The following is a 20,697-nucleotide window of genomic DNA, read 5'->3' as shown; positions in this document are numbered from 1 at the left end:
GGGATGGTCACAAGGTGAAGGGATGTTCACGACGATGGTGATGGTGATGCTCATGGGGACTGTGATGCTCATGGGAATGATGCTGCTGGTAGGGAACAGGAATGCTCACAAGGGACAGGAATGGTCGCAGGGGACAGGGATGCTGGAATGGACAGGAATGGTCCTGAGGGACAGGGATGCTCCCAAGGGACAGGGATGGTCACAAGGTGAAGGGATGTTCACGACGATGGTGATGGTGATGCTCATGGGGACTGTGATGCTCATGGGAATGATGCTGCTGGTAGGGAACAGGAATGCTCACAAGGGACAGGAATGGTCGCAGGGGACAGGGATGCTGGAATGGACAGGAATGGTCCTGAGGGATGTTCACAGGGACAGGGATGCTGGAGTGGGACAGGGATGCTCCCAAGAGACAGGGATGGTTGCAGGTGACATCGATGCTGGCAGGAGACAGGGATGGTCGAAGGGGACAGGGATGCTCACAGATGACAGGGATGCTCCCAAGGGACAGGGATGATCACGAGGATGGTGCTGCTCACAGGGGACAGTGATCTCACGGGAGTGATGCATGATGCTGCTGGCAGGGGACAGGGAGGCAGGTGAGGGGCGGTGATGCTGGTGGGCTCAGCGATGCTCATGGGGACAGCGCTCCCAGCAGGGACTCACAGGGGATGGTGGTGCCGTAACGCGCCTGGTCCGACATGATGAGCTTGTTCTTGAGGCTGCGCCGCCCCACGCCCTGCGCCCCGATCAGCACTAGCGTTTTCCGGCGGAACGGCGGCATCCGCGCCACCTCCTCGTAGATCAGCAGCTCATGCCGGTCAAACTCTGGGCAAGGGGCAGGGCTGGCACCCATCCAGGGGGACACCCTGTCCCCAGGAGGTGCCACCACGAGCACAGCCCCGGGGCTGCTCCCCCCTTTCCCTGAGGGAACGCCATCAGACACTCACCGGCGTTCTTTGTTGTCACGTACATCATCCTCTTCTTCCTTCTCCCACTGAGACTGCCACACAGGGCCCCTGCGAGGGCAAGGGGCTGGCTGAGCTGGGGACACGGACAGGGACAGTGCCGTGGCACAGGGACAGTGCAAGGGGAGCTGGGACATGCCACAGGGGCAGTGCCATGGGGGCGTCACCCTAAGAACTGGGGACATCACCCTGGGAATTGGGGACTTCCTGCAGTGACAGTGCCATGGGGGCGTCACCCTGGGAACTGGGGACATCATCCCATGAACTGGGGACTTGCTACAGGGACAGTGCCATGTGCCACGGAGACATCACCCTGAGAACTGGGGACCTGTCTGAAGGACAGGGCACAGGGACTTCACCCTGTAAACTGGGGACATCACCCTGTAAACTGGGGACATCACCCCGGGAATTGGAGACATCACCTTGGGAATTGGGGACCTGCTGCAGTGACAGTGCATGGGGACATCACCCTGGGAACTGGGGACATCACCCCAGGAACCGGGGACCTGCCACAGAGGCAGTGCCATGGGGACATCACCCTGGCGCAATGGAGACATTGCCACAGGGTTCAGGGGACCCACTGTGCTCCCCCTCCAGGATGTGCCCCCCTGTCCCCCACCCCCAGAGCCATGTCCCCCCTGCCGAGGCTGGGCTGGGGTCCCCATACCCGACGTGGGGGCCACCTCCCCATCCCGCTTGACGAAAGCCTTGCGCTTCTCCTCCAGCAGCTGGCTGGGCACCAGGCCTGCACTGCCCCCCTCCACATGGCACGCCTGGGGGCATAGAGTCACATGTGGGGACCCCCTCAACCCCACGGGGACCCTCCTGAGCTACAGGGCCCCCCCTCAGCCCCACAGGGAATCCTCTCAGCTACAGGGACTCACCATCCCCCAGGAACACTCCCCAGCTCCAGGGACTCCCCCAAGCTGCACAGGGAACCTCCTGAGCTCCAGGGACACCCCCAGGCTCCAGGGACCCCCAGCTCCCAGAGACCTCTCAATCCCTACAGGGACATACACTCAACTCCAAGGACCTCCCCCATCTCCAGGGACCCCCCAAGACCCCCAGGGAACCCCTCCAGCTCCAGGGTGTCCCCCAATATCCAGGGACCTCCCCAGTTCCAGGAACCCCCTAAGGCCCATAGTTACTCCCTCCCAGTTCTAGGAATGCCCCGTTTCTTGGCACCCTCCCCAAATCCAGGGACACCTCCAAGCTCCCAGGAAACCCCTTTTTTCCCAGGGATGCCTCCCAGTTCCCAGGAACTCTTCCCAGCTCCAGGGACACTCCCAGCTTCACAAACCCCCCATTTTCCAGGGATCCTCCCAGGCACCCCTCAAGCCTACAGGGACCTCTTGATCTCCCATAGAACCCCTGACCCCCACCCCCCCCACACCCTCCACAGACCCTGCTGCCAGGGGGACCCCCAAATGGGGATCAAAGCACCACGACCCCCCCCGACCACCCCCCAGGGGGGCCCCCCTGACCTGCCACCAGTTGGGGTCATCCTGGTTGACGATCTGCAGCAGATCCCCGGCCATGAACTTGAGCCCGGCCTCCTTGCAGGGGATGAGGCTGTCGGTGGCTGGGTCGTAGTCGAAGTGGCACTTGACAAACACCTGGGGACCGTGGGGGTCAGCGGGGGGGACCCCGGGCGCCCCACTCCGCTGTCCCGTGCCTCAGTTTCCCCAGCAGGGACACCCGTGTGTCCCCCCTAGGCGCCCCCTGTGCCGCGGTGCCCCCCCCGTGCCCGGTGCAGCCAGGCCCGTGCGGCCCCTGCGCACATGCAGAGGGTCCCAGCCGCTGCTGCCGCGCCCCACAGGACCCCCACGGCGACCCCCACGCACAGCCCCACGGCCACACACAGGCACACACATGTGCCCAGCGCCGCCAGCGCCGCCCCTGCCAGGACACACATGCATGTGCGGGGACGCGTGTGCGCACACACGCGTGTGCTGGCACACGGGATACGGCGCTGGCAGCGGAGGGGTGTCGTGAGGGTGGCCCAGGCGGGGACACCCGGTGCCAGGGGATGTGGTGTGGTGACAGGGTTGTTTTGTCTCCCTACGGAGACAGGGGGTGGCTGGCACGGGGCGGGGGGGGGGGGGCACGGGGTGGGCACCCTTTGCCACCCAGCACCCTGGGTGGGGACAGGGATGGGGAGAGGGCAGGGACAGGGCAGGGATGGGACAGGGACAGGGCAAGGGCAGAGACAGGCCAGGAATGGGAACAGGGCAAGGACAGAGACTGGCCAGGGATGGGGACAACAGGGACAGGACAAGCACGGGGACAGGGCAAGGACGAGGTAGGGCAAGGACAGGGAGAAGGCAGGGATGGGGACAGGGCAGGGACAACCACAGCCTGGCGCCCACCAGTGCCAGGCACAGAGGGCACGGTGGGGGACACGGGGGTCCCAGCATGTTGGCACAGGGCATGGACAGGGGGACAGGGGGGGATGGGGGGCTCAGCGGGCACATGGGGAGATGAGGAACATGGCAAGGGAACACGGGATGTGGGGCACGTAGGCACTGGGACACTGGCAGGGTGGCACAGGGACAACATGGGGATGGGGACACAGAGATAGGGGCCACAGGGCAGGGGGAGTTGTGGGCAGAGCGCTGAGTGCGGGATGCAGGGTGGGATGCAGGTGTGACACCTGCCAGGGTGGGATGCAGGGCGGGATGTGGGGCAGGATGTGGAGCATGATGGCAGGGCACTACCTGGCGGGGCTGGATGCAGGGTTGGACACTGGGCATGATGCAGGGCAGGATGCAGGGATGGTACCAGACAGGGAAGGATGCGAGGTGGGATGCGGGGTGGGATGCAGTACCTGGTAGGGTAGGATGCAGGGCAGGATGTGGGGTGGGATGAAGGGTTGGATGCAGGGTCGGATGCAGGGTGGGATACAGGGTGGGATGCAGGGCAGGATGCGAGGGCAGTACCTGGCGGGGCGGGTGAGGCTCCTGGTAGCTGGGCAGGATCTTGAGGACGACGCTGCCGCTGGCGTGGCGCAGGCTGTCCTGCAGTGCCCGCGGGTCGCTGCCCACCTCACGCCCGTTCACCTCACGGATCACGTCCCCCACGTGCAGCAGCCCCTGCTGCGCCACCATCCCCCCGTGCAGGATGCGGGCGATCACCAGCTCCCCCCGCTCCACCCGGAACGTCACCCCCTGATGGGCACAGCCCCACTCAGCCCCCAACAGGGACCCACCACAGCACCCTGTGACACTCACCCAGCACCCACCAGTCACCCCGCAAGGCACCCAGCACTCCGAAATACCCCCAGCACCCCATAATGTCCACGGCACCCCATAATATCCCCAGCACTCCAAAATGCTCCCAGTCATCCCAGCAATGTCCTCAGCACCCTGAAATGCCCCCAAGAACTCCAAAATGTCCCCAAAGTGACCCTCAGCACTCTGCAATGCCCCCAGCACCCCAGCAATGTCCCCAGCACCCCACAACACCTCCAAGAACCCCAAAATGTCCCCAAGCAGCCCAAAATGACCCTCAGCACTCTGCAATGCCCCCAGCATCCCAGCAATGTCTCCAATACTCCACAATGTCCCCAGCACCCCAAAATGCTCCCAATATCCCCACACCCTGCATTGCTCCAACACCCCACAGCACCCCCCAGTACCCCAGCACCCCGTAGCACTCTCAGCACCCCAAAATGTCCCAGCACCCCCCAATGCCCCCAGGACTCCCCAGCCCCCCCAGCTGGGCTCACCAGGTTCTCCCCGACTGCCTTGCGGATGCCCACCATGCGCACGGCATCGGGGGGCACGGGTTGAGACCCCAGGGGGGGCTCTGGGCCAGGGCTGCTTGGGGGGGGGTCATAGCTCTTAGCAGCCACCGAGTCATGGGTCTCCAGCAGCGACTGGGACACACAGGAGAGGGGTCACAGCTGTGTCCCACACACCATGCGCACGTCACACACCCCAGCACACACGTGTCACACACCCCCGGCACAGGAGGGGGTCACACCTGTGTCCCACACACCTGACACATGTATGTGTCACACACATATGTGTCACACCCCCCAGGTACAGGAGGGGGGGGTCACGCCTGTGTACTACACACCTGGTGCACGTTGTGTCACACTCCCCCAGCACACACGTTTGTCACACTCCCCCAGCACACACACGTGTCACACAGGACAGGAGGGGGATCTAGCACAGGAGGGGGATCCCACCTGTGTCACACCCCCAGCACACACTTGTCCCACACCCCCCAGCACAGAAGTGTCCCACGCGTGTCCCACGCACCTGGAAGTGCGGTTCCCGCAGGATCCGGGCCAGCTCGGCCGCCGCCCCCTGCCCGTCGGGCCGCGCCAGCCGCCCGATGTCCCGCAGGATCTCCTGCACCAGCGCCAGGTTGTCCCCGCGAACTGCCTCCAGCTTCCGCTCCTCCAGCCGCTCGTGCGCCTGGGGGGCACCGCGGGGAGAACCCCGGAGGTGGCAGGGGGGTTAGGGAACGGCCAGGGGGTTAGGGACTCCCAGGGGATCAGAGAGGTTGGGAAGTCTCAGAGGTGTTAGGAGTCCCAGGGACTTGGGGGATTAGGGACCCCCAGGGTCTCAGGAGCTTACAGAACACCAGGGGAAAGGTTTAGAGACCCTCGAGAGGGCACAGGGTCTTCTACGGGTGGACAGGATGTTAGGGACCCCCAGGAGCAGGGAGGATTAGGGACCCTTGGAGGGCACAGGGAGTTTAGGGACCCCCGGGGGGAATACAGTACCCCCAGGGTCAGGAGGTTAGGGACCCCCGAGGAGACAGGAACCCCCGGGAGGGGATAGGGTGTTAGGGATCCCTGGGAGGGGTTAGGGATTCCTGGGACAGAAGGGATTAAGGATTCCTTGGGGGAAGGATGGATAAGGGACACCTGGGACAGAGGGGATTAAGGATTCCTTGGGGGAAGGATGGATTAGGGACACCTGGAAGGGCCAAGAGGTTTAGGAACCCCCAGGGGAGTTGGGGACCAGGGGGATTAGGGACCCCCGGGGGGGCTGGAGCGGGGGGCAGGGGGGTTCAGGACCCTCAGGGATTGGAGGTCCCTGGGGGGGGGGTAGGGACACAGGGACCCCTGGGGAGTTGGGGACCCCCAGGGCCAGGGGAGTTTGTGACACGAGGCAAGAACAGGGGGTTAGGGACTCCCGGGGCCTTGTGGGGGGAGATTAAACACACACATGTAAGGGCACATCCCTGCAGGCACACACACATGCAAGCACAAATCTACACGTATGGACACGCATGCACAGATGTGGACTTGCACACGCATGTGCAAACACGCATGGGCACCTCCCTGTGTGCACACTTATGTGAGCACACGCACATCCACACACATGTACAAGCACACATGCATGTGCACATGTACACATATTATGGTGCAAACAAGCACGCCTTCCTGCAGCCACACATGTGCAAGTGCCCCCACACGCATGTACAAGCACACATACATGTGCACATGTACACACATGTGTGCAAACACACAGACAGCTCCCTGCACACACACACTTGTGAGCACACATCAAGTTATGCACACATATGTGCAAGTGCCCACCCACGTGCAAGTGCCCACCCACATGCATGTACAAGCACACATACCTGTGGAGGTGTACACACACACATATGAGTACACACCTACATATGCACACACATGTGCAAGCACAGATCCATGCATGCACACATGTGCAAGTGCACACGCATGCATGTACACACACATGCAAGGATCCATCTACATGCATGTGCAAGCACACATACATGTGGAGGTGTACACATGCGTGTGCAAACATGCACAGACCCCTCCCTGCATACACGCACACATCCATCCGCACGCATGTACAAGCACACATACATGTGCATGTGTACACACACATGTGCAAGTATGCACAGATACCTCCCCGCATGCACACACACACATACCAGCACACACCTCTGCATGCACACGCGCTTGCACGCATGGACATGCCGACACACACGTGCACACACATGTGGATCACTCCCCACACAGCCTGGGGGTCCCGGGGCGGGGCACGGTGCCCCCCGTGTCGCGGTACCTTGGCCAGGGAGCGGACGATGGGGCTCTCCATGATGCCCCGCAGGAAGATGAGGTCAAGGTCGGCCACCCCCGGGGACCCGGGGAGCCCCATCAGGTTGTCCAGGACCTGCTGCATGGCTGGGGGGGCAGACGGGGGACGTACGGAGTGGGGGACATCCACGGGGACACGGTGGGGACACGGGGGACACACACGGGGGGACACAGAGAGGAGGGAGAGAGCGGCAACGTGGGTAAAAGTCAAGTGCAGCCGGGGATGCTCGCTCGCCCACCCCCCCCATTCCTGTCCCGCTCGCCCCAGGGCCCCTCGCCATTGTGGGCACCGTGCGAAGGTCCTATGGGAGCAGGGAAATCCCCCTTCCTCGTCCAGCAGGAGGGACAAACGGATGTGCCCCCAAAGTAAAACGCCTCCCAGAGGGGAATGCAACTGGGGAGGGGAGAGGGGGAGCTTGATGCAGTTGGGGCGGTGATGCAATTGGATGGCAATGGAATGAGGGGTTGCGACGGAGGGGTGATGCAGCTGGGGGTACGATGGAATGGGAAGGGGGGTTGCGATGGGAGGGTGCGCATCCGGGGCCGCGGGGGCGGGAGCGGCTGCGCGGCTGCGCTGCAATGGTGGGGGACGATCGCGAAGCAACCGGGGGGGCGGTGAGGGGCTCATCCATCAGCCCCCCACACCTCGGGGGGGGCCACCCGAGAAACCCCCCGCCATCCCCATCTCCCTGCACCCACCTCATCCCCATCCCAACCGCCCCATCCCCACGCCACTCCGCCCGAATGGCATCACCACCCCGCGTGGCATCACCTCCCGCTCTCCCCAGCCCCCTCCCGTACCTGGGGGTCCCGGGGGGTCGCGGGCGGGGGCCGAGGCGGGCGGCGGGGACCCTCGGCCGGGGCGGCTCATGGCTGCGGGGCCGGGCTCCCCCGCCCCAGATCCGGGTACCGCCGCCCCCCCCCCCCCAACCCCCCGGCCCCGCGTGGGGCCCCCACCCGCGCCGGCCCCGCTCCCCTCCCCACATCCTCGCCGCCTTGCACACGCGTGTGCACTGAGCACGGTCCGGCCGCCTTTTGCGCACCCGGCGGCGTGGGCGCGGGCGTGCGCTCACACGCGCGGGCACGGGTCGTGCACGCGCACCTCACGCGTGTGCACCCACGCGCGCAAACGCCCCCTGTGCGCGCTCACACGCCCGTGCGGGCCCCCGCTGCGCGTTCGTTCAGCGCACACGTGTGTGCGCGCACTCGCGCTGACACGCGCACCCCACCGTGCACGCCCACGCGCGCCCCCACGCGCGCTCACGCTCGCGTGCAAACTCCGCGCGGGCCCCCCGTGCTTCCCCCTGCCCGTGCGCAACCTCCCCCGTACCCGCTCACCCGTCCTTGCACACCCGAGTGTCTTGCACACCCGCTCACGCGTGGGAGCCCCCCGCAGCGTCCCCCGCGGCGTGGGGAGGGGGGACAGCGGGGGCTCGGCCCCTTTAAGGGGGCGGGGAGTGGGGGTGGGGAGGTGGGAGCGCGGATTTAAAGGGGCCGCACCGCGGTCGTGTGCACATTCACCTGCACCCGCACCCGCACGCGCACACGCAACCGCGCACACGCACAGGCAGGAGCCCACTCGCGCAGAGCCCATCCCCCTCCCAGCACGGCCCCCCCCCCCGGAGCTGCCCCTGCACACGTGCACGGGGGCGTGTTATTGCACACGCGTGTGCCCCCGTGTGTGCGTGTGCAAGCGCCGGGTGGGGCACACTTACCCGTGACCGAGGCGGGGGTGGCCGCCGGCATCGCGGCGGAGCTGCGGGCGCGGCGGGACACGAGTGACTGGCACCGACGGGACGGGGACGGGCAGAGGGACGGCCGCGGAGGCGTGTCCCCAGTGCCAGCACCCCCAATGTCCACAGTGTCCCCAGCACAGTCAGCATCCCAACGTCCCCAGTGCCAGTGTCCCGTGTCCCCAGCATGCCCAGTGCCACCAGTGCCCTCATCCCCAACACGTCCGGCATCTCCAGGCCCAGTGTCCCACATCCTCAGCACCCCCAGTGCCACCAGCATCCTCTCTGTCCCCAGCATCCCCAGCACCCACAATGTCCCCAGTGTTCCCAGCGATCCCAGCGCCAGTGCCCCAGTGTCCCCAGTGTTCCCAGCGTCCCCAGCGTCCCCAGCGTCCCTAGCACCCACAGTGTCCCAGGCCCACCCAGCTCCTCCCAGTCTCCCCCCAGTGTCCCCCAGCAGGCAGAGGCAGGACAGGCGGTGGCTGCAGGGGGGTTTATTGCTGGGGGTTCTGTCCCGACCCTGCGGGGTCAGCTCTGGGGGGGCCGAGGGTGCGGTGGAGGGGCAGGGGCCGCACTCCCCGGGCTCCTCTTCACTCGCTCGGCCCCAGCAGTGTTCCTGCAATGAGAGGGGGGTCAGCACCCTGAGACCCTGGGGGGGCCCTCAGCCCTATGTCCCCCGCCCTGCAGGGCCCCCCCGGATTCCCCCAACCCCATGTCTCCCAACTCAACACCCTGCAGGGACCCCCCTATCCCCCTTGTCCTGTGTTTCCCAAGGGCCCCCTCGATGTCCCTGGACCCATGTCCCCTATCCTGCAGGGCCCCCATGTCCCCTACCCTGCAGGGTCCCCAAAAGAACCCCCTGGCCCCGTGTCCCCCACCTCGCGCACACCGCAGAGACCCCCTGAATCCCCCCAGCCCTGTGCCCCCCACCCCAGTGTTCCTCCTTCTACCCCCAGGATGACATCCATTGGGGAAATTGAGGCACGGGTGGCACTGGGGGAGGGTCCCCCCACTCTGCTGCCCCTCGGTCCCCCCTTACCTGGGGACTTAGCACCCCGCAGCACCAAAGGGCTCCTCGCCCAGGACACGCCCGCCCGCCCGCTTCCCATACCTGGAATGGGGGGGGGCACGTTACAGGGGCAGCGGGGGGGGCACGCCGTGATGGGGTGGGGGGCACGATGGGGAGCGTGTTGCAATAGGGACTGTGTCGTGACAGGGAGTGTGTCATGATGGGGAGTGTGTTGTGACGGGGAGGGAGTCACGACGGGGAGGAAGCACGTTGTGATGAGGAGCTTTGGCACGATGGGGAGCGTGTTGTGATGGGGAGTGTGTGGCAATGGGGAGTGTGTCACGATAGGGAGCGTGTCATGACAGGCATAGTGTCGCAGCGGGGAGCCTGTTGCAATGGGTAGCACACCGTGTTGCAATGGCGAGTGTGTCGCAGAGGGAAGTGTGTCACGACGGGGAACGTGTCACGACACAGAGCGCGTCGCAGCAGGGAGGGTGTTGTGACCGGGAGCGTATCGCGACAGGCGGGCCCTGCTCACCGGGGGCGTGTCACGACGTTCAGATACTGCTGCAGGTCGTTGTAGAAGCGCAGCAGGTCCTCGACGGGCGCGTCGTCGCCGGGGTAGGTGGGCTGGGCCGGGGCCGCGCGGGGCCGCAGAGGCAGCAGCGCCAGCGCACAGGCCATCAGCAGCAACGGCGGCCAGCGGGGAGACATGGCTGGGGACAGGGCAGCTGTGAGCACACGTGTGTGCACGGCACACGGATCACACAACACTTGAACACAGCACTGTGTGTTCACACACGTGTGTGCACAGCACGTGGCATGCACATATGTGCAAACACAGCATTGTGTGCTCAGCACACAGCACACACGTGGCTGTGGACAGCACTGTGTGCTTGCACACACACGTGGACAGTGCACAGCACACACACACACACGAGCACGTCACCTGGCTGCACACACATGCACACAGACACACACATGCACATGTGTGTGCGCGCCAGCCAGCTGCACACATACGGGCACAGCACTGGCTGCACACACATGCACACACACATGCACACCACCCACTTGTGCACGCTTCCTGGCTGCACACACATGCACATGCACATATCAGAGCATGCACCGCCCTTGCACACTCACACACGCCCATCTCTGCTCCACACGCCCACACAGACCACCCCTCATGCAGCACACACATGTCAGGGCATGCCTGCCTCACCGTGCACACGCACACACCTGCACGCTTCATGTACTCACTCACATGTGCATACACGTGTGAACACTCAAGCACATACACACGTGCGCACACACACACACGTGCACACGCACACACACACTCCCACATGCACATACCCGCACACTCCCATGCCCACCCCGTGTCCTACCCCCGCACACTCACCCCCACTCCTGGCCTTGCACAAGGGCGTGCACACCCGTTTCACACCTCCACACGTTCCAGCCCCTTACACACCCTACTGATCACACACCCACCCGCTGCTCACATCTGCACCCCCACCTTCCCACAGCCCTCCGGCCCCACTCACCTGCTTCCACGGGTGGGGACACAGGGACACAGCAGGACAAGGGGACACGGCGGGATGAGGGGACGCACCTGACACCCTGGTTCCTCGGTGCCACTGCTGCCACTGCTGTGCAGGTCCTTATATCCCCCTGTCCCCCCTGATGTCACCCTGCCACGCAGCACCTGTGGCCAGGTGCCCATTCGGCCGGGGGGGACAGGGGCCATCGTGGGGGGTGACAGGGACAGGTGGCCCCTGCACAACACTGGTTAATGTTTGACCCTGGGCTGGGGGGGCTTCCGTGGGGGGACAGGATATGGACATGAGTGTCCAGCATTAGGGATGGACAGAGGGACAGCTGTGGGTACAGAGGGATTAGGGGGGGACAGACAGGGCGTCTGGTGGGGTACAAGGGTGGGAAGTAGTGGGAGGGGTGGACAGATGGATGGGGAGTGGGACAGGGAGACATTGGAGGGACAGACAGATGGACGGGGGGTGGGAGGGCCAAGGGGGTAAGGTGGGCAATGTTGGGGTGAGGGGTGGGATAGAAGGACAGAGGGATAGAGGCATCGGGGCAGGGGAGACACAGCCACCCCCCACTGAGGCCATGTCTGAGGACGTGGCTGTCCCCCTGCTCCCACCATGGCCGGGTGGGGGGTCAGAGGGACGGGGAACCCCCAGCCCTGGCACAGCCCCGATGGCCTCAGTCCCTATGCGGGGGGACTCCACGGTGGGTGTCAGCACCCACTGCCCATGCACCCCACACCCAGTGCACCCCAGTACCCCATACACCCCAGCACCACTACCAGTACACCCCAACACCCAGTGCACCCCACACCCAGTGCACCCCACACCCAATTCCTCCTACAGCCAGTGCACCTCTGCACCCACTGCTGGTGCACCCCACACCCAGCGCACCCCACACCCAGCACACCCCATACCTCCACCCCAGCACCCACCACTAGTGTCCCCCTGTGGCCCATGAGCTCCAGCACCATCACAGCCCCCTCAGCACACCCCCACATCCAGCACACCCCCTACCTTTTGCAGCCCCACGCTCGGCCTCAGGGGACCCAGTTTCCTCGTACACCCCAACACCCATCAACAGTGTATCCCCCAGAACTGCCCCCACCTTACCCCACACCCAGTGCACCCCAGTATCCAACCCCACTGTGCCCCAGTGTATCCCACTTCCACCTCTCCCTCCCCACCCCTCTCCCACAAGCCCCCACCCCTCACCCCCTTCCACTCCGCCATTCACTTCCCCCTTTCAACCCTCCCACCCCCCATCTCTACCCACCCTTCCACCCCCCGTCCCTGCACCCAAGGATGTCCTGTCCCTTGTTCCTTCCACCTGGCCTCAACTCCTCCATCCCCCCTGCACCCCTCCATCCCTCCTGCACCCCTCCATATCTTCTACATCCTCTCTGCACCTGTCCATACCCCCTGCATCCTTCAATTCCTCCCACTTCCCTCCTATAGCCCTCTACCCCTCCGCCCCTCCCTCTCCCTCCATCCTCCCCTGCACCCCTCCAGCCCTACTGCATCCCCCCCGCAGCATCCCTCCATCCTTCCCTGCACCCCTGAATCCCTCGTGCACCCCCCCCTTCATCCTTCCTGCACACCCTCCATCCCACCTGCGCCCCTCCATTCCCTCCCCTCTCCATCCCCTCTTCACTCCCCTCCTCCCCTTCATCCCACTTGCACCCCTACATCCCTCCTGCACTCCTCCATTCCCTCTGCATCCTCCCTGCATCCCTTTATCCTTCCCTGCACCTCTCCATCCCCCTTGTACCCCTGTATTCCCCTGGCGCCCCCACACACACAGCGCAAACCCGGCAGTGCCCACGATCGTGTCTTTATTGCCGCTACGGGGGCGTGCAGGGACCACGCGGGACCCCCCCAACAGCGGTGGGGAGGGGATGGGGTCGGGGCCCCCCCCGACAGCGGGACGCCCCCGGGCCGGGATCTGGGGGTTCCCGACCCTCCAGAGGGGGGTCCCGCACTGGCCCTGGGTCCCCTGGGGAGACGTGGAGAGATGGGGAGGGTTTGGGGGACAGAGGGACTGGAGGAGGGTGCCGTCACCATGCGGAGTCGTCGTCGTACCTGCCGGGAAGAGCTGATGTGAGAAAAGAGGGAACGAGACCCCCAAATCCCCCTGGGACCTCAAACAACCCCGGGACCCCCACCCCGGGGTGTGGGGGCCGGTGCAGCCCCTTGTCCCTGTGCGCGGGTCGGTGGGGACAGGGACGGGGAGACTCACCTTGACCTGTCACTGCCGGCCCCCACGAGCAGTTCCGTCACCACGGCGTCGGGGCTGGCGCGTTTGCCGTACCTGCGGGACACAGGGCACACGCGTGTGCAACGGGGACCCCACGGGGGTGTGCATGAGTGTGCAAAGGAGGAACGGCCGGAGCCCCCGGGGGCGCACAAGGACGGACACGGGCGTGAAAATGGAGACTCGCGCATGCAAAGGGGCTCGCACGAGCACCGCGGGGTTCGCCCACACGCGTTCACGGTCACTCGCGCTCACCTCTGTCGCGTGACCAGGTTGATGTAGTGGCGAAGGGCCGAGAAGTACCGGGCCATCTCCTCGGGGGACGCGTCGTCCCCGGGGCTCTCGGGCTTGGCGGGGTACGCGGCCGCCAGCGCAGCCAAGCACAGCAGGGTGCAGAGCGACAGGGCCACCAGCGCGTGCCACGGCCGCGGGGATAGCACCATCTGCGGGGACACGGGAGCGAGGGGCGGCTGCGGCTTCGTGTGGGTCACCTCCATCGCCCCCGCGTACCCTGTCACCTTGGGGTACCCCTGTCACCGCCAGGTATCCTCTATAGGTCACCTCCATCACCCTCAGCTATCCCCATCACCTTTGGGTGCCCCCAACCCTGCTCTGTCCCCCACCAAACCCCCATTCCCCCGAGATATCTCACCCCCAAGGACCCCAACCCCTATGGGAATGTCACACCCCCAGGACGCCCCCCTGTCCCCCAAAGGGATGTGTCCCTCCACCACCTGGGACTCCAGCCCCACTCAAGAGACTGCTTCCCTCCAGGGACCCTCTTATGTCCCAGAGCCCCCCACAGTGTCCCAAAGGGGCTGTCCCATCCAAAAGGACCCCAGAGGCCCATGTCCACCCCAAGGGACACCTCCCCATAAGGGACACCACATGTCCCCAAGGGAGGGGGGTGATTCTCCCTCCCTGCGATCCCAGCCTCCCCTCAGGGACCCCCCAGGACCTCAGTCCTGTCCCCGCACTCACGATGGCAGTGGCAGAGGTGACAGGCAGGGCCTGGCAGTGGGGTGACAGTGCCAGGCACACGGCAGCTCCCCGACCCGCCCAGGGTTTTATAGCCTCGGAGGGGGCTCCTGGCTCCTCCCTCATGCGTGACCAACCCATGGGCACGCAGGACCCTGGCGACCCCCCCGCTACCACCCCCGGCCAGCACCTTGTCACCATCCCTTGGCAGAGCACCCCAGCCTGGGACCCCGAGGGGCTGGGGAGGACAGAGCATGGGGGGCATAGATGGGACACAGAGATATGGGAACATGGGGACACGAGCGCAGTCAGAGGACACAGATGTGGCAATGCCAGATGGGCGCAGGACACGGACACAGATGTGACATGTCACCAGGGCACATGAACATGGCACACAGGTACAGGTGTGACATGTAGCCGGGGCACACGGGCACAGAGGTGACAGGCAGCCATGGCACAAGGACACGGGACACAGACACAGATGTGACACACAACCATGGTGCGTGGACACAGGTGTGACAGGCAGCCATGGCACACAGGCACACATGTCATGTGCAGCCATGGCACAGATGTGACATACAACTTTGGCACATGGGCATGGGACATAGACATGGATGTGACGTAGCCAGGGCTCTTGAATATCATAAGGACACAGAAGTGACAGGCAGCCATGGCACAAGGACACGGGACATGGACACAGATGTGACACAACCATGGCATAGGACATGAACACAGAGGTGACATGCAAGCATGGCACATGAACACAGACACGACAGGCAGGCCTGGCACATGAACATGGCACATGGACATAGATGTGACATACAGCTACAGCAACTGGGCACAAAAGTGACACAGCCATGGCACAGGGACACATATGTCACACACAGCCACGGCACACACATCTCTCCCCAAGACAGTCTCGGGATGTGACAGTGTGACACAGGAACATCAGCCACACCCAGGGACACAAACACAGTACAGCCACGACATAGCACATGGGACACCACCCACGGCCCTGGCAAAAGCCGCCCACGGGGGACAGGGCAGGGGACAGTCCCAGCCCAAAGCCGCGGCTGCCTCAGTTTCCCCAGACGGGGCACGAAGTCCTTGTCACCACAGCCCCCGCCACCACAGCCGCTGTCAGCGCCATCGATCCCTGTCACCACCCCCAGGACGGATGAGGTGCCCTTTCCAGCCTCTAGCACCGGGAACACTAATCCCGTATGGATTTGCCATTAAGGAGCAATCACCAGCTCCTGGGGAAACTGAGGCACGGAGGGACCCGGTGGGAAGGTGCCCACTGGGCAGAGACCACCAAAGCCACCCTGTGGGTGCTGGGATGGGGAGAGGTGGCAGAAGGGGGTCCCCAAAAACGTCGGGATGGTCCCAGCCAGATGCAGCCGCATCTCCAGCCGGTGGGATGGAAGGGACACGGATCGTCTCCGCAGGGGATACTGCGGAGTGACAACGGCCCAGAAAGAGGGGACACAGCTCGGGGGGGCACTGCGGGGTGACACCGGCCCAGATAGAGGGGACACGGCTTGTGTGCACCATGGCTCAGTGTCGCACCACTGCTCCGATTGGAGGTGACAAAGTTCCTGGGGACCCCGCGGGGTGCCACCGTTCCGCATGGTGGGGACATGGTTAAGTGAGGACCCTGCAGGGCGCCACCAGCCCGGCTGGAGGGGACGTGGCACACGGGACCCCGCGGGGTGCCAGTCCCGGCCGGAGGGGACACGCTCCCCACTCCTGCCCCGGTCGCCACCCCAGCGAGCGGCGGCAGGGACACGGCTGATGGCAGTCCACCGCGGGGGTCCCAGCCCCGGGGGGAGATCACCCCCGTGGCGTGGCCGCGGTGTGACACGCACCAGTGTGCGGGGACACAGGCGGGGGGTCCACGCTGCCCCGGGCGGGCGGTGCCGGGCTTACGGCAGCCTGGGGTGAGGGGGGGAGCTGAGCCCCCCCAGCCCCCGCAGCCCCCCCAGGCCGGCACCTTTCACGTCCCCGCGGTCGATGCGGGGCTGATTGGATTGAGGGGGCTCCGGACCCCCCGCAGCGTCCTGACACGTGTGCAGAGAAACTGAGGCAGCGGGGCTGGATCTGCCCAGCAGACGAGAGCCCCGAGGGAAGGGTCTCAGCCATCCTGGCGTTCGGGGAGGACACACACCACCCCCACAGTCCCACCGACCCCCACCACAGCGGCAATGTCACCGCGTTGTGTCACAGACGTCCCCGAGCCGCGGTCAGGGGAGATATCGGGGTGCGGGTGGCCCCCAGCCCCCCGGGGGGGGGGGTCGGGGAAGGGACACGAGGACTTTCTGCCCCATTTATTCCGAGTGACGGTAAACAGCCATTTTCCAAAGGTCACAGGATGGCTCTGCCAGCAGAAGGGGGTGGACATAGAGGTGGTGGAGGGGCTCCCTCAGCAGAGGTGGGACCCCGAAGGGGACAGGGCAGGGGAGCCCCCCCATCTCTCCACTGGGCATTGAGGAGGATGAGGAGGGTCTGAGGGTGAAGGTGCGTGGCTGCAGTCCCGGGGGGGGGTCCTGGGAGGGTGAGGAGCCCCAGTGCCCCCCCACCCCGAGCAAACAGGGCTCTGCCGCTTCCCCGCGCTTTATGGCCCTGGTTCCGCCGGAGGCGCATTAGGGCCCCCCCGGGCTCCCCCCACCCCGGAGGAAGCCCCTTATCAGCCCTGTTTGCTTTTCCGGAGAGGGGAGGGGGGATGGACACCTGCCCAGCCAGGTGACAGGATGGGGGCAGCGAGGACACAGCCCGTGGGGACCTTGGGGGTTGCCAATCGGGCCCCCCCACCCCGTGCCAGAACACTCATAACCCACCAGCTGAGCAACCCAGGTGGGCACGGGCAGGGCACCCGGCCTGGGACCCCCTCGCCCCCCCACCCAAGTTTCCCCACTGAAGGGAGGGGAACACCCAGTATCACTCACACTGGCTCCCCCTCAAGCCCCTCAAGTAGCTTCTCTCCCCTCTGAGCCCCCCAAAGCAGCTCCCCCTTCAAACTCCCAAAACTTCTCTGCCCACAGCAGCTCCCCCCAAAAGTAGCTCCACTCCAAGCCCCCCAGAGCACCTTGCCTGAAGACCCCAAAGAACAGCTTCCCTGATGCAGCCCCCTCCTCCAAGCCCCCAAAGTGGCTCCCCTAAAGCAGCTCCCCCAATTCCAAGGCCCCCAAAAGCATCTGCCCATATTGAAGTCCCCCCCAAGGCCTCCAAAAGCTTCTCCCCATATTGCAGTTCCCCCCAAAGCCCCCCAAAAGCAGCTCCTCTCAAAGCAGTTTGCCCCAAACCTCCCAAAAGTGGATTCCCCTGAATCAGCTCCCCCCTGCAAGCCCCTCAAAAGCATCTTCCCCAAACCTCCAAAAGTGGTTCCCCCTGAAGCAGTTTCCCCCAAAAGCAGCTCCCTCCAAGCCCTCCAAAAGCATCCTCCCCAAAAGCAGCTCCCCTTCCAAGCCCCCCCAAGCAGTTTTCCCTTCAAACCCCTCAAAGCTGCAGCGCCCCACCCTTTGTCACACAACAGCCAAGCTCCCCCGGGGAAATGACATAAAAGACTTCTCCTTTCATCAGTAAAAATACACTTTTTTGGGGGGGGGGCAGTGACACCCCTCAGCGGGGAGAGGGGCTGTGGCCACACAGTGGCTGGCACCCCCCAGGAAGGACCCCCCCACACCCCCTCAGGAGCCCTGACCTCTGCCAAAATTATCAAATACAGTATTTACAAACAAACAAACAAACAAAAAAAACCAATGAATAAATAGCGGCAATCCTTAAAAAAAACACCCCGCCCCTCTCACTCCCCTTTCTTGCAGTTTTCCCGCTCATCCATCGGTGGCCAGGATCACCACAGCCCCGAAAATGCCGACATTCTGGCCGATGAGCTTCATCTGGTTCCAGAACTCGACGCGGCGGGCAGCGTGCCAGTAGCCCAGGTTGCCATCAATGAGCAGGATGGCGAGGGGCAGCAGCACTGCCAGCACCTGGGCAGCTGCCCGCACGTAGTATCCCGACAGGAATGCCAGGGCCAGCAGCCCATAGAGCAGGAAGAGCAGCTGCAGGGCCAGCTCCCCTCCCAGCAGATGGTCCAGGTAGGCCAGGCGGTCCTCGGTGCTGTGCTGCAGGGAGTAGGCCTGGTGGGGCAAAGGGGGGAGTGGGGTGGCACTGGGGACACTCACAGTGAGGGGTGTACCCCAGGGGTAATGGGGGGTGGCACTGGTGCCAATGGTGGCACTGGAAATGCTTGTCCAACGCTTCTCCCTCAGGGACAATGGGGGAAGTGGAGTGCAGTGGCACTGGTGCCAGTGGTGGCACTGGTAGCACTGGTACCAGTGGTGGCACTGGTAGCACTGGTACCAGTGGTGGCACTGGCAACACTCATCCAAGGCTTCTTCCCCAGGGACAACAGGGGGCAAAGTGCCACTGGTGGCACTGGGAACACTCACTCAAGGCTCCTACCGCAGGGACAATGGGGGAAAATGGTGCCACTGGTGGCACTGGGAACACCCACCTGAGCTTCTCCCAGGGACAACGCGGGTCTGGGGTGTGGGGCACTGGTACCACTGGTAACACCCACCTGAGCTTCTCTCAGGGACAATTCGGGGCTGGGGCGTGGTGGCACTGGAAACACCCACCCCAGGAGGTTTCTCCCCAGGGAATTGTGGCTCCATCCCCCAAGCAGCAGCGGGGCAGGGATGTGTCCCTTGTACCTGGCAGATGAGGTAGATGCCCAGGAACACTTGGCCTGTGGACTGCAGGGAGCGGCTCCGCGGTTTCTGCCGGTACAGCTCCCCAGCGCCACTGGCCAGGATGAGGAACCCACCGATGATGGCGATGGTCCGGGAGTACATCCGCACCTGGGGGGGGTCACCGTCACCGTCCCCGCACCCCCCCGGGCTCTGGGGGGTCTGTCACGGCCCACGGAGGGGCTCTCACCTTCAGCCAGTCGCCATAGTGCACGTGCCCCCCAATGTGGGCGGCGTAGGTGGCCACAGCGAGCTGCAGGGCGGCCCCCAGGGCGAACCAGCGCCGCTTCACCCCGAAGGACATGAAGCTGGCACAGAGCACGGCCACCCCCATGTCCACATACAGGTAGGGCACTGGGATGTCCGGCTTCCTGTGGGCATGGCAGCTCCAGGGTGTGCCCAGTGCTCCTGGGCAGGCTGGGCACCCCCAGGCTCACCCCAGACCCCCCAAACCCTCCCCTAGGTCATAATTCTGCCAAAACCCTTCCCCAGCCCCCCAAACTCTCCAGACACCCCAAACTCTCCCTCACTCCCCAACTCTGCCAGGACCCTCCCCTGACCCTACAGAGCCCCATATCAGCCCCAAGCCCCCTCCAGGCCCCTCAGCCCCACACCAGTCCCAGATCCCCGGGGCTCTCCTCCAGACCCTCAGGGCCCCACACCCCACAGTCACCCCCAGCCCGCCAAAGTCCCCCATCAGCCCCAAACCCCACAACCAGCCCCGGACCCTCCTAGCCCCACACCAGCCCCAGAATCACCCCCAGGCCCTCACAGCACCGGGACCCCCACAACCACTCCCAGACCCCACAACCACCCCCAGACCCTCCCAGCCCCACAACCACCCCCAGACCCTCCCAGCCCCACAACCACTCCCAGACCCCGCAGCCCCCTCAGGTTTATCCCCTCCCTTCTCCCCACCCCGCCCTGCCCCGCACCGGCGCAGGTCGGCGCGCTCCGCGCAGAGCAGGAGGCCGCTGAAGCAGTGCCAGAAGGGGAAGCGGGTGAGCAGGACGCCGCCGCCCGCCGTGAGCAGCCGCAGCGCCCGGCGCCGCCACCCGCGGCCCGCCGCCATCACGGGCCCGTCCCGCCGGAAGTGCCGCGCCGGAAGTACCGCCCTGAGCCCTGAGCCCTAACCCTGCCCCAAGCCCCACCCCCTTTCCTAAGCCCTGCCCCATCAATGATTTATTTCCTCCTAAGCCACGCCCCTTGTGCCTAATCCACACCTCTCCATTGAACTTGACCCCCACTCCAAGGTCCGCCCCCTCGCCCTAAGCCCCACCCCCTCCATTGAGGCCCCGCCCCCTCCATTGAGCCCCAACAGACGCCGGTGATGGTTAAAAAAATTTCGGGTTTTTATTGTTTTTTTTTTTTT

General features: G+C 64.7%; 4 protein-coding genes across 8 annotated transcripts in view; all 4 read right to left on the bottom strand.

Moving 5' to 3' along the window:
* Nucleotides 1-8,824, bottom strand: part of MPP2 (membrane palmitoylated protein 2) — a 12,337-nt gene extending 3,513 nt beyond the window's left edge. Inside the window, exons 1-10 of one of the 5 annotated variants that reach the window (XM_017838726.1) lie at nucleotides 8,769-8,824; nucleotides 7,022-7,140; nucleotides 5,234-5,392; nucleotides 4,696-4,845; nucleotides 3,908-4,135; nucleotides 2,453-2,584; nucleotides 1,636-1,741; nucleotides 951-1,019; nucleotides 667-828; nucleotides 484-577 (exon numbers count right to left, since the gene is read on the bottom strand). In XM_017838726.1, the coding sequence (XP_017694215.1) occupies nucleotides 484-577; nucleotides 667-828; nucleotides 951-1,019; nucleotides 1,636-1,741; nucleotides 2,453-2,584; nucleotides 3,908-4,135; nucleotides 4,696-4,845; nucleotides 5,234-5,392; nucleotides 7,022-7,140; nucleotides 8,769-8,799 (1,250 nt within the window). In that variant the 5' untranslated portion in view covers nucleotides 8,800-8,824. Of the gene's footprint in view, nucleotides 1-483; nucleotides 578-666; nucleotides 829-950; nucleotides 1,020-1,635; nucleotides 1,742-2,452; nucleotides 2,585-3,907; nucleotides 4,136-4,695; nucleotides 4,846-5,233; nucleotides 5,393-7,021; nucleotides 7,141-7,854; nucleotides 7,894-8,383; nucleotides 8,507-8,768 lie in introns of those variants that run through there. The other 4 variants (XM_017838722.1, XM_017838723.1, XM_017838724.1 and 1 more) reach the window with 4 other exon arrangements.
* A 496-nt stretch (nucleotides 8,825-9,320) lies between these two features.
* LOC108509349 (pancreatic hormone-like) lies at nucleotides 9,321-10,509 on the bottom strand. Its single transcript, XM_017838736.1, has 3 exons — nucleotides 10,334-10,509; nucleotides 9,826-9,897; nucleotides 9,321-9,402 (listed from the first exon to the last, which is right to left on the bottom strand). Exons 1-2 carry the CDS (start codon nucleotides 10,507-10,509, stop codon nucleotides 9,834-9,836), a joined length of 240 nt encoding a protein of 79 aa, XP_017694225.1. The 3' UTR covers nucleotides 9,321-9,402; nucleotides 9,826-9,833.
* Nucleotides 10,510-13,359: 2,850 nt separating this feature from the next.
* LOC108509346 (peptide YY-like) lies at nucleotides 13,360-14,039 on the bottom strand. Its single transcript, XM_017838732.1, has 3 exons — nucleotides 13,852-14,039; nucleotides 13,582-13,653; nucleotides 13,360-13,424 (listed from the first exon to the last, which is right to left on the bottom strand). Exons 1-3 carry the CDS (start codon nucleotides 14,037-14,039, stop codon nucleotides 13,400-13,402), a joined length of 285 nt encoding a protein of 94 aa, XP_017694221.1. The 3' UTR covers nucleotides 13,360-13,399.
* Nucleotides 14,040-18,171: 4,132 nt separating this feature from the next.
* TMEM101 (transmembrane protein 101) lies at nucleotides 18,172-20,417 on the bottom strand. The gene is made up of 4 exons (XM_017838730.1): nucleotides 20,261-20,417; nucleotides 19,516-19,696; nucleotides 19,290-19,436; nucleotides 18,172-18,713 (listed from the first exon to the last, which is right to left on the bottom strand). The coding sequence occupies exons 1-4, from the start codon at nucleotides 20,395-20,397 to the stop codon at nucleotides 18,405-18,407; spliced, it is 774 nt and encodes a 257-aa protein (XP_017694219.1). The 5' UTR covers nucleotides 20,398-20,417; the 3' UTR covers nucleotides 18,172-18,404.
* Between the last annotated feature and the right edge of the window lie 280 nt (nucleotides 20,418-20,697).

Source organism: Lepidothrix coronata, unplaced genomic scaffold, assembly GCF_001604755.1.
Source record: "Lepidothrix coronata isolate B3197 unplaced genomic scaffold, Lepidothrix_coronata-1.0 Scaffold355, whole genome shotgun sequence".
In the NCBI taxonomy this organism is placed as follows: Eukaryota; Metazoa; Chordata; class Aves; order Passeriformes; family Pipridae; genus Lepidothrix; species Lepidothrix coronata.
This window is presented reverse-complemented; position numbering and strand designations above follow the sequence as displayed.

Coding starts and splice junctions, on each gene's coding strand:
- LOC108509349 (XM_017838736.1), bottom strand. CDS start 10,509: ATGTCTCCCCGCTGGCCGCCGTTGCTGCTGATGGCCTGTGCGCTGGCG. Junction 9,898..10,333: donor AACGTCGTGACACGCCCCCG/GTGAGCAGGGCC, acceptor CCCCCATTCCAG/GTATGGGAAGCGGGCGGGCG.
- TMEM101 (XM_017838730.1), bottom strand. CDS start 20,397: ATGGCGGCGGGCCGCGGGTGGCGGCGCCGGGCGCTGCGGCTGCTCACG. Junction 19,437..19,515: donor ACTATGGCGACTGGCTGAAG/GTGAGAGCCCCT, acceptor GACCCCCCCCAG/GTGCGGATGTACTCCCGGAC. Junction 18,714..19,289: donor GCATCTACCTCATCTGCCAG/GTACAAGGGACA, acceptor TTGCCCCACCAG/GCCTACTCCCTGCAGCACAG.
- LOC108509346 (XM_017838732.1), bottom strand. CDS start 14,039: ATGGTGCTATCCCCGCGGCCGTGGCACGCGCTGGTGGCCCTGTCGCTC. Junction 13,654..13,851: donor AACCTGGTCACGCGACAGAG/GTGAGCGCGAGT, acceptor TGTGTCCCGCAG/GTACGGCAAACGCGCCAGCC. Junction 13,425..13,581: donor GCCGGCAGTGACAGGTCAAG/GTGAGTCTCCCC, acceptor TCTTCCCGGCAG/GTACGACGACGACTCCGCAT.